This window comes from Nanorana parkeri, unplaced genomic scaffold (assembly GCF_000935625.1).
Source record: "Nanorana parkeri isolate BGI_ZX_2015 unplaced genomic scaffold, ASM93562v1 scaffold311, whole genome shotgun sequence".
NCBI lineage: Eukaryota > Metazoa > Chordata > Amphibia > Anura > Dicroglossidae > Nanorana > Nanorana parkeri.
In genome coordinates, this window is record NW_017306579.1 from 1413079 (window position 1) to 1427498 (window position 14420).

Below are 14420 nucleotides of genomic sequence, written 5' to 3' on the forward strand. Positions count from 1 at the left end.
CACCCAGCTTGCAAGCTGTTTGTGCTGGTGTCATTCCTGTTGGTAAGCAGATGCATTTTAAGAGCCCATTCACACCATAAATTGGAAGGAAATCGCAAGTCAGAGGGTCCGTTGACTTGCAGTTTCAACCTCTGTTGACTTCTGTTTCGGGGTTTATTTTTTTTTACATTTTTTTTTTCTCTGTAACGGAATGGAACAAATCAAAAGTGGTGTGAACTGGTCCCATTATTTTGCGGTGCCCTTGTGTTGGCATCCATTAAAAAAAACAAAACAGATCGCAGCGGATCTGGTGTGAATGGGGCCTAAAAGCATATAAAAAGCCAAAACGGATTCCACAGTTTTGGATCAAGTAGTGACAGGAGTGTCACATCATCCAAGAAAGAAGTTTTAGCTTTAGATATACTTATAGCATTGCATTTACTTTATATATTAAAATTTACTATTATGGTATAAAAGACGAATTTGCCCTCAACAGGAACTGAATTTTCCAGCTGTAAAATCAAGAATTTTTACAGGGTCTGTTCCAAAAATGTTTCTGGGAAGTGGTTTTGAATTTGCATTGGTGAACACTTAAAAAGGAGAACTATGAGGCGAGTGATTTTCACTCAGCCTCATAAACTGAGCTGACCTGTGACAATGAAACTGTCACAGGTCGGCTCAGTAGATCGGGAAGTGAGCGAACACATACCGGCACTTGCTCACTTCTCGATCTATCCGTGCAGAGAGCCGTGACAGGGGAGGGACTGGATTCACACCTCCCCTGTCCGATCCTCCAGCGCTGACTGGCGGAATGGACGGGGCGGTTACAGCTGGCCCTGCCTCTAGATAGGCAGAGCCAGCTGTCACTCACGCAGCTGGGTGGATCCAGACAGAATTGTCGGGATCCGTTCCTGCTGCTGCAGCGTCTCAGTATACCGCGAGCTGCAGCTCGCGGTATACTGAGCTTTGGGTGACGGGAGGACGCTAGTTTGTGTCCTCCCGTTACCCATTGGAAAGGCCCTACCCCCATTAGTTCTCCTTTAATTTTTATTTAGCTAGTAGAATCTGTATTTCTTAATAAGCAAGCAGCTGTAACATATGTATTGCTAGGCTTCTGTCCATTCTTTTTTTTTTATAAAATGTCAATGGACATCCAAACTGTTGGTGGCAATCATATTTCATGAGAAATTGGAGTGAAAATGTCAGCATTTCAAGTACAGATTTTGACAACACTGTATTGTGGTGCAGTTGACACTATTTAAAAACGGAATCTGAAGGCGACACATTATGTTGTATCATTTGAAATTCAAAGCATACTAGACAAGTGCCAAGTTCACTATAAGCTACCAATATTTACCTTCCCACACTACTCCCCATCTGCTGCACAGGACTGAGAATGCCCTGTACTTCAGCATATAGGGATACATGCAACACACCCACTGCCAACTCATACTGCAGGGCCTGGTGCAAGTGGCCAGACACCAGTCCTGAGTCCTTACTAATAATGGGGAATTAAAATCGAGGATATTGTAATTGGGGAGACACTGGGTAGTAGTGATCACAATGTGATTACTTTCAATATTAAATACAGGAAAGGAAAGAGGGCAGGACGGACAAGAACCCTTAATTTCAGAAGGGCAAACTTCGATAAGTTGCGCAAACTAGTGGGGGAAATAAAATGGGATAACTCATTTCACAACCTAAACTCAGACCAAATGTGGGACTGCTTCAGGAACACATTACATATTGCCATTTCAAAGTGTATACCATTGGGTAACAAAAACAAAAGATCAAAGACTAAACCGATATGGCTAAATAAAACTGTAAAACTACATGTTAAGGCAAAGAGAATGGCATTTATAAAATATAAGATGGAAGGGACGGCATTGGCGTTCCTTAAATACAAGGAATGTAACAAAAAATGCAAACTAGTAATCCGGGAAGCTAAAATAGAATGCGAAAAGCATATCGCCGCAGATAGTGAAAAAAAAAAAAAAAAAAAAACCCTAAAAAAATTCTACCAATATATTAAACAGTAAAAAAAGTGAGAAAGGAGCAGATAGGCCCAATAAAGGACAAAAAACGAGAAGTTACTCACAAGTGACAATGAGAGGGCCGAGGCGCTGAACAATTTTTTCTCCTCAGTATACACTCAGGAGGGAAACGGGTTCGACGTACGTGATAAAACACATAGTTCAACCGATAATATACCACAATGGTTGACGGAAAGCGGAATAGAACATAGACTTAAAATGCTCAATGCAAATAAAGCAGTTGGACCAGATAACCTTCACCCCAAGGTACTTAAGGAATTAAGCCAGGTTATAACAAGACCATTATTCCTAATTTTTAAGGAATCCTTAGTGACTGGTAGGGTACCATGTGATTGGCGGAGGGCTACGGTAGTTCCAATATTCAAAAAGGGGGCTAGATGCCAACCAGGGAACTATAGGCCGGTCAGTCTAACATCGGTAGTTTGTAAACTGTTAGAAGGTATAATTAAGGACTATTTGGTAAAATTTGTTAAGGATAAGGGCATAGTTAATGACAATCAGCATGGGTTCAGGAAAGACCGTTCCTGCCTGACTAACTTGCTAACTTTTTATGAGGGGGTAAGCAGAGATATGGATGGAGGGAAGCCGGTAGATGTGGTATACCTGGATTTCTCAAAGGCATTTGATACGGTACCACACAAGCGCTTACTTCACAAGCTGAGGGCTATGGGCATAGATGATGAGGTGGGTGTGTACGTGGATAGAGAACTGGCTACGGGAACGTGTCCAGAGAGTATCTGTAAATGGCACCTTTTCGGACTGGGCTAGTGTAACGAGCGGGGTGCCTCAAGGATCTGTGCTGGGTCCGATAGTGTTCAACCTATTCATTAATGAAAAAGGAGATTAGGGGGGATATGATTTTCATGTACAAGATGTTCAATGGTGACAGCAACATTGGCAACAAACTGTTTGAGATTAACTCCATTACAAAAAGACTAGGAGGCCACCACCTAAAGTTGGTGGAGAAAAAATTCTAGCACAATGGGCGAAGAGAGGGTTCTTTACAGTAAGAGCGGTTAAGGTTTGGAAGTCACTGCCATCGGCAGTGATTTCAGCCAAGAGTGTAGATTTGTTCAAGAAACGTTTGGACAATTTCTTGAGGGACCGTAATATCCAGGGATACCAGTATCCCTAAGAATGAGATGATGCGTGGACCTATATGGGTTGGACTTGATGGACGTATGTCTTTATTCAACCCCAAATACTATGTAGAAAGTCAAAACATTTGCAAGAATTGTTTAACATTCTGGCAGATCAAAGTAGTTAGGTAGAGCTGTGAAGGCAATACAGGATTGCGTATAGTGTTACCAAAATTGCAAACCTGTTATTTTACCCAACATGGGCAACGAAAAAGTGGAATTTAGCTGCAGCCCATTTCCAATGCAGCATATAATGTGTCAGGAAAGGAAATTGCTAGGTCAAAAATTGCTTCTTGGACATGTTTATCAAGAATACTATCAAATATTTGCTGTAGATTCTAAACTATCCCTGAACTTATTTTGCCTATACACAACACATTACCACATTGTTGCACTGACATTTGTGTCTTTTGACAGATTATGCATTAGCAATTTTCATTTCTTACTTTTGAAATTCCCATTCTCTGTTATCAAGTGGACAAACTTGTCGAGTCTTCAACCAACGGGAAATGCAATGAAAGTGGAATGCATGCTTAAAAAAAAAAAAAAAGATATAAATAGCCGTATACACAAAATACACACACCACACTATGAGCTCAGTACAAGACACAGAGACCTGGCATCCCAAGATTAGAGATTCCTTCACTTACGGTCTGGTAAAAAAGGTTGTCCCAAGGGCGGGAAAGGAGGGGATCCTCTAGCAACACAAATTTGGGTACAGATACACTATAAGGGGCAGCTGTGCATGACAACCAATCAGCTTCCCTCTTTCATATTCAAATCTTAACTGAACAAACTGGAGAGGAGCTGATTGGTCACCATGGGCAATTGCTCCAGATTCTGCCTGCTCCAGTTTTGATAAATGCCACCCTATGTGTGTTAAAGTTTTAATGTTGCCTAACTGAAGAACATCATCACACAGCACAAGGCCCTTTCTCAGTATATGCATGAATGCCCCAGTGCTTAGATATTCACTTACTTCATGGGTTAATCAGTATAGAGCCTGGACAAATTGCCTAAGCCTCACCTACTGGTCGATTACTGTGATGGGCAGCCTCACTGTTGTGTGGTAGTAGCAGGCAGTAATGTGGCATAGGAAATAGAAAAAGGGAAGGCCCAGTAAAGCAAGCAAACATTCCAGTTGTCAGCCCTGGGTTAGGGAAGTATAAAACTTCACATTTGCTTTAAAGTGTATGTAAACCCAAAACCAAAAATGTTATATACTGTCTTACCAGTCTTTGGATGTGGTGGAAGCATTAGTTTGCTTCAGGCTCCCCCACACCCTTATTTTTACCTGGTACTCCAGCAAATAAACTTCCCCTCCCTGGATGGCTACGCACTCTCCTCCACTCTGAAATGGAGGCAACCGTGCTTGCCACCCAACTGGATTTCAAACAGCTGCCTTAGTTCATCTTCGTTACATTGCAGAAAAAGGAATAATGGGTACTGATGTTTTGCTTTCTGTTCCACTCTTTTGGGGAAGATCAAACAGGTATCTTTTGTATATGCTGAAAACGTTCTTGGGCTCAATAATGAACTAATGCAGACACACTAGTAAGCAAAAATATATCACATTCTTTTTTTGGGTTTAGCTATGCTTTATTCCTTTGATTACAAAGGATGTGAAGTACATGTCATAGCTGGCCCTCTCCTAGACAGCCAATTGTTTCTAGTACACGTCATAGAGATTAAAACAAGCGCACAGCTGCACCGAAAGCCATGAGCTTGTTCTAAAATGTAAAAGACAGGGCTCTGGACTTTGAATAAAAATGATCAGAGTGGCTATCTAGCTGCCGACCACTTCTGCAGAAGTACCACTGCCCACTTCTTACCTCTCTGCTGATGCCCTGAGCCTTTTTGTTAAAGAGGAACTCTGGGGGAAAAAAATATTCCTAACCCTTGCAGTGGGGCTACCCTTTGCACTACAAGGGCTTAGAGCTCATTTTTGTCTTGGGTGTAAGATAAAGTTACTCACCTTAACTTTGCAGCCAGCTGGTTGTTTGACCGGTCCCTGGAACCTCTATCCCCCTCAGCTCCAAGGGGCATACCATCGCTGTTGCAGGAGGAGGAGACAGGCTGGAAGGAGCAATGCATCAGCTAGTTGGCTGTGAGGTTCGGTGAATATAGGTCTTTATTTTATACCCTAGACGAAAACAAGCACTTAACCCTTGCAATGCGGGGGTAGCCCTACTGCAAGGGTTAAGGATGTTTCTTGGGAGTTCTTCTGTAAGTGGGCGATGAGACTGGTGTCCTCCGATACTGCCGGTCTCATCGCCATCTTTTTTTGTCAGAATGCTAAGTGGGGAAATCAGGAAACATGCTTTACATCTCTTTACTGTTGGTAATGAATGCTGAAGTGCCAGTTGTGAATGAACGCCGAGGTGCTCAGGCCTGAGAACTTCTTGGTTCGTGCTCAATATAGGGCTGGACATCGGGTAAGAAGGGGGTCAGTCTGTGTCCTCAATCTGCTTCTCCAGCATACAGTATGTGAAAAACAGCAAAGATCACCAAATGGCAAAACGTTTCTGGTATTCAGAGTCATGCTTTCTCAAAAGATCTACAACTTTTATTATAGGACACTTCTAACGGCTTGTGTTGAAGTTGCATAGCAGATAATACAACAATTTATACCTCTGACATTAGTTTAAGTTGGCTAAAGCAACACAAAATCCTGGCATTCTTCTCTTTTCTAATGCAGTGTAATCTAGTGATATTAGGCAGAAAGCATCAGCCAAATAGGAGCTCATTTATACATTCTTAGTTGAGTCATGGAATTCCAGTTTCTCTCTCTTCCATTGAGGGTCACAGGAATTCAAAAACAGGTTATATGCCGCCACCTAGATGCAGTCTAGACACTGGCAAACTGAAAAATAACTGATCCTCCACCCAGCATGCCTGAAGGTTAGACACCCTTTTCTCATCTTTGTGGTGGGAGGGGGGCTAATTAAAGTTTTTGATAGCCTTTACTTTCCTTTGATGACTTCAATCAAGATCCTTGATACACTGCTGTTTTTTTTGGCTCTGTGACCTAAATTCAAGACTTCTCACACTGCTGCTTGAGCTGGTCTCTACATTGCAGCTATCTGATTCTGCATATCCTTAGCATCAGCTCTGAAAGCCATACATGGACTGCTGCAAGACTGGAAGATTGCGGTGCATGCCTGGAATGTGAACATTGGGCTCTGAATGTTGTGCTTACAGTACAGTGTTAGTTAGCCGCAAAGTGCTATCTGGGTCCAGAGCCGTGTCACAGCCTCAGGTGTCATCCCGTTTCAGAAGAGTCACTCCTGGTAGGCCCCTGGACGTGGCAAGGCTAGCCTGGAATGTGACCTTCAGGCACTGCATTGAGGTACTTTACAGACCTTTGTGTGCGGTGTTAGCTTTCTGGATCCAGAGCTGTGCATCTTGAACTGTGGCAGCATCTCTAGTGTGACATTGAGGGTAACTTGGTGAGGAAGGCTGGTCGTGTTAAAGCACAAGGAGCTCCCTCGCAGCTTGTACTGCTGGGCACCATTTTTAAGTTTCATGCCTCTTGCCATTTTCACTATAATAAAAAGGTTAAGGCTGAGAGATTGAGTGCGGACATCATCTGCTAGGTGGAGTGATCCACACTTTCCCACCATTCAGCCTAGAGGAAGCGCCATCCCACTGTTGCTCCTGAAGCACCAAGTGGTCTCCAGCTCCATTCCACTGCACACCTACAGTGATTCCGTCACCTATGGCCACCTAAAACCCTTAGCAGCACAGTGCCTGGTTGAGTACTTGAGGCCTTGTTTCCATTGGGCCAATTTGCACACTACTATATGGCACAACACGTCTTCTCAAAGACTGCCTGCTAGGAATTTCCTAGCCATTTGTGCCCAGCTACTGGATCATTCCGTCCATAGGAGTTTTAAGCACGCTCTGGTGCCATACACAGTAGTCTGTCTCTGACCCTCCTGACACAGAGTCAAACTGGGTCTGCAGTCCCAGTTGCCATTTTAGATTCAGAAAAGGCTAGGAGAGGCCGGTTTTGGGTCACTGCAGTCCCCTGCAGTTGATTCAGAAATACAGGAGTTGCTTCCAACCTTATTAAAGCTTTGCATATCACCCTTCGTTTGGAAGATCAGCCTACTATTATAGGCCTTGGATCTTTTAGAGTTCATAAGGATGCAAAGACTATACCCTCTGTTTGAGGACTTAATCTATGCGGACCGCAAACAGCCTGAATGGTCCTGGGCCCCACCTCATACTGCCAGAGCATTTCCTTTCATTAATAAATGGTCTGTCCCAAATGTGGATGCTCCAGTAATTCACGTGAACAGAGATACCACTAGAAGAGGCAAAGTTATAGTTATCTTTAGGAACTAGCGGACAGAAGTTCAATTCACTCCTTATATCCCAGTTTGAGCTAACTGGTTTGGCCCTTCATCCTGTGTTGGTAGGAACTCAGATCTGCCTCTCCTTTTGTAGACCTCAAGTCTTCCTTGTGACCTTTGTCCCAGGGCTGTCCTCACGTCTGGGAATTGAGTCTGGTTCCCTGGAGCAGTCTGTGCCTGCTTCTTGGGGGCAAGTTATGAGTAGGTCCCTTGACCTGAACCCTGTTGGACATCATTTTGGTGCTGTAAGGTCTGAAAGGGCTTGGGAATTCTACCTGTGACAGGATGAGTGACCCAAAGAATATGTGGGACAACTCTGATCTTACTCTGTGTGGTTGCCTTCGGGACCCTCCATTCAGGTAAATCCATTTTGGGGAAATAGATTGTGCACATGGGTGTGCTTTATCTTCTACATGGCAGAAAAAAACCCATTGCTGAAGGGCTTTGTGTCCTCTTGGATTGGTGAGCAGACACCAGCACATAGACCCTGGAAATTGATGATGGACATAAGGAACCATTAGATCCATAGGGAGTACCTGCATGTCTCGCCTCAAATCTAAACTTCCAAATACCAAGGGGGTTCCAAACACCAAATGTAATAAGAGAAGTAGAAGTGATGTAAAGATGGCGTGCCCCAGTACCCATCGAGCCATTAACCTTTCCCTGCCAGAGTGTATTTTGTAAACATTAAAATTCACATTTTAGGCCTGAGAATTACTTAAACCCCCCCACCCCCAGAATGATATTTTTCCATAAAGCAGAGACCCTGTAAAATAAAATGGTGGCAGTTGCAAATATTTATATTGCATGATATTAGCCCAACTGTTTATCAAACCCAACATTTCTGTAACAATATACACTTAATTTTAGTGCACAAAATCAAAATGTAATACCCCATTATATATAAAAATATAAGGGAGGAGGTTGTGCCTAGCACATTGATACCCAATATGCCAAGCTTAAAAATTGTGTGCGCCCGTGAAAGAGCAAAAAACTGCAGTACCCCAAATTGTCCATAGGCAATGCTTTAAAAGCTCGTACAGGTTATTAAATTTAGAGTGAACTGTGATTATCGGCCCTAGAACCATTGCTCTCATTCCAGGGTACCCGGCAATAACAAACATGCTTGACGCAATCATAGTTTTCGTACGTAGGCGCACCCATTTGTATGTGTGTGTGTGTGTGTACGTGGAGACTAACCTTTTTTTGGGGGTGTTTTTAAAATGTAAAACTTTATTTTTCTTTTTACTTAAAAAGAACTATGAGGTGAGTGATTTTCACTCAACCTCATAGTTCGAGCCGATGTGTGAAAATGAAACTGTCACACGTCGGCTCAGTAGATCGGGAAGTGAGCGAACACATACCGTCGCTCGCTCACTTCTCGATCCAGTCCCTGCAGAGAGCCATGACTGTCACTCAAGGCTCCCTGCAGGGATTCCCCCCTGCCGGGAGCCATGACTGTCACTCAAGGCTCCCTGCAGGGATTCCCCCCTGCCCGCTACGATCCTCCAGCTCTAACTGGAGAAAATAACGGGGGAGGGGGCAGGTACAGCTGGCTCTGCCTCTAGATAGGCAGAGCCAGCTGTCACTCATGCAGCTGGGTGGATTTCGACAGTAATGTCGGGATCCGTCCCGGCTGCGGCGGTCTCAGCTACAGCTCGCGGTATACCGAGCTTTGGGTCACGGGAGGAGGCTAGTTTATGTCCTCCCGTGACCCTGAAGAGAACTATGGGGAAAAACACTGACCCCATAGTTCTCCTTTAACTTCATTGTTATTAGATAGCACATCACATATATAAGCACTTGATGACATGTGCTTTTACAAGGAGACATTAGGGGGTCGCTGGGCCATGAAAGTGATCAGGTGACTTTATAGGTACACTGACTATAGCAACCAGGAGTCAGTTTACAGGGGCCCACTGCTGCCAACATGTAACATACATTGGTGGCAGCAAAGAGTTTTCTCTTTTTCTATTTGCTAGTGTCCAAACATCTTTTCAGCTGCAATTATTTGGTTAAATATATAAGAGGCAGAGTGGCACTTTGACGTTATCACTATTAAAGCTGACTGATAAAATAGAAGAATTGACAGATCCGAGTCTGCCTGCTCGGACGAGAGGGAGGTTTATTTAACCAGAGGGGAATCTGGTAAAACCCCTTTTTTTCCCTTTCTTATTCTTTCTTGCCAGTTTCTTTCCTTTTTCTACCTTCCTTTTTCAGACCTCCTGCCATGTTTTGTTTTTGCCTCTGTTTTCTTTTATCCGGAGTGGATAGCTTTATTAGGGATAAGGACTCCAGGCGTTTCTTTAACCCCTTCATGACTGAGGCCCTTTTTTCAATTTTTGCACCCAAGGGGTTTTTCTGTTGACATATACCCACTTCTTTGTGGGTCTCAGTGCTTCTCATCTGCAGGACCTGATGCTTTTATCATAAGGTGGTGTTCCCCCTCCCGTTTCGAATGTGGAGTCACTGACCCGCTACAATATTTATCCCCCTTAAAATTTTCTTACTTATTGTAAACCATCATTGACTGCTGTTGCCATTATATGCATGATTATTTTGTCCTATTAGGTTGATATTTTCCCTCTTTTTTTTTACCTTTGCCTTAGAGTCTGTACTTAAGTTGTTAACTCTTTGTTATTTGACTCTGGATCTTGTATTTCTTCTGGAAGTTCTTTTTGAAGTTTTGTACGTTACAAAAATGTAATAAAGAATTTATGGGGGAAAGAAAACCAGATCCTCTTATGAGCTTCATTTAGCCCCCATCTCAGTCTGCAACAGACAAAATAAAATAGTAACCCTGTGCCCAAACTGTATGCCTATTTTACTGGCAAGAAGACAACTGTAAACATGCAGAGTAGCATGCCTAGTTGGAATACTGCAACCGTCTATGGTAATAGTACTTACATTGCATACTCCCCATGCCACAGTACATTCTTCAGAGGTGGCCGATGCTTGATTAGCTTGACATTCTATACCTACAAGCATTAAAACAAAAAAGGATAAGGAGTTTGTATTTAGTATTGCCTAAAAACTAAACAAATTCCAGGTCAATGGGAAAGAAAAAAATTTAAAAAGGGTATTACATATTGTAAGGATTAAAGTACATTTAGCAATATTAAGCAACTTTGAAATGTGCATGTACACACACTGGTCAAATATTTTAGAACACTGTAATTCCAGTTTTATTGAAATGTAAAAGTGACCCTATCATGAGATTACCAAAACTACAATGGTACTACCCTATGAAGGAAGCCAATTTATACGCACCTGTTCGGTGGCCTACTATGCTAAAACTTTGCTCCCAGCACCAATCCTATTCCACGCTTACTGGTGTGTAGAACTGCGTTTCACCTGCTAGCTGCTGTGGTTCCTCTCACTAAGCCCTAAATCACTACTTTGTCCTGCAGTGACTAGGGGTCAGCAAGAGAAACAACAGTGGCCGGGGGGATGACTCACTATTCAGCCAGAGCAAGTAGTCAAAGTAGAACTCCAAGCTCTAATATGTAAAGAATTGTCATCGCTGCTTAGGTAATAATTGGGCTGATTGCTTCACAGTACTTGAATACTTTTGTATCAGATAGCACAGCTCCCAATGTACTTCCAGTCAGCTCTGTACATGAGAGATGCTGGTCCCAGACTGCAGTGCGTGTCATCTTTTCCACCACCCGCTTGTGTATCATTGGATTCCCACAATGGCCAACTAAACGAAAAACAAAGCTGCTCAGGGTGAATGTGGGGCTGCATTATATATATATATATACACACAGTGGGGCAAAAAAGTATTTAGTCAGCCACCAATTGTGCAAGTTCTCCCATTTAAAAAGATGAGAGGCCTGTAATTGGCATCATAGGTAGACCTCAACTATGAGAGACAAAATGAGAAAAAAAATCCAGACAAATCACATTGGAGAAGACTGCACGTTATATAGCCGAAACAACTTTCAGAAGCGGACTAGGCCATGTAGTCTTGCCCTAGTGGGTGGCAATGGAACACTGGACAGCAGGCATAGCAGGTTACAAAAGGGGCGATGACAGATAACAGTGTACCAATCCTCCATTCTCAAGGAGACCTTTGTCTGACATCGTATGGCCTGAGTCTTGCTTTAGCTTTTATTATAACTAGGGAGGTCCCGATACCGATACTACCATCGGTATCGGGACCGATACAGGGCATTTTCACAAGTACTTGTGAAAATGAAACCAATACATAGCGCCGATGCTTGCGCTATGTTTTCTTTTTGTATCTTCAGGCTGCCCAGAGGTCACGCGCGTGTTGGGATCCTCTGGGCAGCTAAATTAGGACCCCACATGGAGCGGCGCCCACAAGACCAGCAGTGACGCGCGCTGCTCTCCCGACGAGCGGCGAACACAACAGCACTCGCGTGAGGCACATCCTGAAGCACCAGGGATAGGAGCAGTACTACAGTAGGAGTAGTATTACATCGAGCAGCAAGTTAAACGGGGCCTGTGCTGGGTTTAGAAGCAGGGGATCATTGTAAATCTATTACAAGCAGTGTATTGGGAATATTGCTGCAGTGTACTCTATATATAGTACATATACAGTACACATTCCCAATACACTGCTGGCAATCGATTTTCAATTATCCCCTGCTAATATGAATAGGTTAAATGATCCATAGTAGTGGTAAAACAATCGCCATAGCGACCCATGCGGCCGCTATGGGGCACAGCCAGGACATCCCTGATGCCGTGTGGGCCGTCTGGGTCGCTATGGCATCTCATCCTGCTGGCCGTCACTGGCGGCTATGAAGAGGAACGCGCCGCTGACCTGGATCTGTGCAGCATCTCGTTCCTCTCCACAGCCACTGCTGAATCAGTGAGTGGAGGAGGCTGGACCCGGTAGTGGAGGATGCGGGGGAACGGGAGTCGGCAGCCTAGGAGGCGGGGCCCATCAGCGACCGTGGAGGAAGAGGAGGTGGACAAGTAAGGAGTGTGACTAGCTCACCTGAAAACCCTGCAGAGCCCACCAAAGAGAGTCTATGTTGGGCTCTGCAGGGTCAACCTCAGGTGGGCTGTGTGGGATCTCAAGTGGGCTCTGCAAAAGGTGTAACTAGAAATCACAGGGCTCCATACAAAATGTTGAGATGGGGCCCTGTGATTTCTAGTTACGCCCCTGATCCATAGTACAACTACATATCATGTACTATGGATCATGATTTAACCTATTCATGTTAGCAGGGGAGAATTGTAAAACTATTGGTGCAGACTGCAGTGTACTGTATATGTACTATGGATCAAGATTTAACCTATTCATGTTAGCAGGGCAGAATTGTGAGCGCCTCCCACAAGCTGAGCACCAAGACCCGATGCAGCTATCCTGCCCAGCACCGACTACGAGAGGAAACGCGTGAGGCAACAGGGATTGGAGTGAAACTGGGACAGGGCTGGCTGTAAATCTATCGCTACAGTGTACTGTATATGTAGTACATATATACAGCACACACATCCAGTACACTGCAGTAATAGAGTTACAATTCTCCCCTGCTAACATGAATAGGTTAAATCATGATCCATATTACATAATATGTAGTTGTACTATGGATTATTTAACCTATTCAAGTTAGGAGGGCAGAATTGTAACTATTACTGAAGTGTACTGGAAGTGTGTGCCAGGTTAAATGATCCATAGTACACAACTCCAGTACACTGCACCAATAGAATTACAATTCTCCCCTGCTAACATGAATAGGTTAAATGATCCCAGAGGCAGATGCATGATCGTATTTGTAGTTTCACTACAGCTGTGTGAAACCAAATAAAAATGGTTTTATTGTTCTAAAACAGTCTTAAATTAAAGTTCTTCATAATCAAAGAAATTGGCCTAAAATCATTAGTCTGTATGTTTGTTTTTTTTAAATGCCACCTGTCCATTGAAGGATCGGTAATTGGTATCGGCAAGTACATGAGGGGGGAAGTACTTGGTCTTGAAAAAGTGGTATCGGGACATCCCTAATTATAACCAACATAAATGTGACAGGGCCTCGCTGAGCCATCACAATGTGATTAGATCACAGAACCGCTTAAGGAACTGGCAACTTGCGCCAAAATGTACCAAACACAATTGCAAGCCTTGAAAAATTTCAGAGGAAAGAAAAGTTTTCCTAACAAAAAAGTTGCCAGCAAAGTGAGAAGATACTGCTATCCGAAAAAAATAATAGAATTTGGAACAAATACTAGAAATTAATGTCATACAAATGTGTTTCATATGTATACTTATGAATTATAGTAAAAAAGGGTTATATTTCAAAAGCATCAGTCCACCGAAAACAACTTCAAATTAGGGATGTCCCGATACCGATGCTAGCATCGGAATCGAATTGGTAGACGCTAAACCACCTGTCAGTTTCTAATCTCAGGGACTCAACTAGTGAGTTATCTGCTCATGAATGTCTAGGCCTGCACACCTTTGGTGATTATAAGACGTTCTTACTCTCGATTTGTATAATCATGGAATATCCAACAGAAGCTGCTGGAACGGGTAAAGTAGGCAGGCACAGCCTAAAATCCCAGGGAGACAAGAACTATGCTCTCTGATGAAATATCAAAGGCATAAGAAACCAGGGACTGACTTAATTTTGAGTGGAATTACCCCTTAATTTCAATATATCACTGCAGATGCCAAATTTAAGAAAATGTTAAGTCTTGCTAATGTTGTATTTTGTTGCAATTTAAAAAGGCTTATTCTCAATACGCCATATAGACGTATAAAAAGCTCCTTAAAACTAAATTTTACTCGAAAAGCGAAAAAGTGTCTGTAATGGGTACCAAACTAAAGAGAGTTCGGTCCTTCCATGATGTTCTTGCACCAAATTGTTAATGCTAAGGCAAATATGTTCCGTTAGACTTACCGGTAACGGTATTTCTAG

The 14420-nt window shown here is 43.2% G+C and overlaps 1 protein-coding gene across 1 annotated transcript in view; it reads right to left on the minus strand.

Moving 5' to 3' along the window:
• Window positions 1-3614: 3614 nt before the first annotated feature.
• RBX1 (ring-box 1) overlaps window positions 3615-14420 on the minus strand; it is a 20805-nt gene continuing 9999 nt past the window's right edge. Inside the window, exons 3-4 of the mRNA XM_018557936.1 lie at window positions 10438-10508; window positions 3615-3704 (exon numbers count right to left, since the gene is read on the minus strand). Coding sequence (XP_018413438.1) covers window positions 3615-3704; window positions 10438-10508 — 161 coding nt within the window. The remainder of the gene's footprint in view (window positions 3705-10437; window positions 10509-14420) is intronic.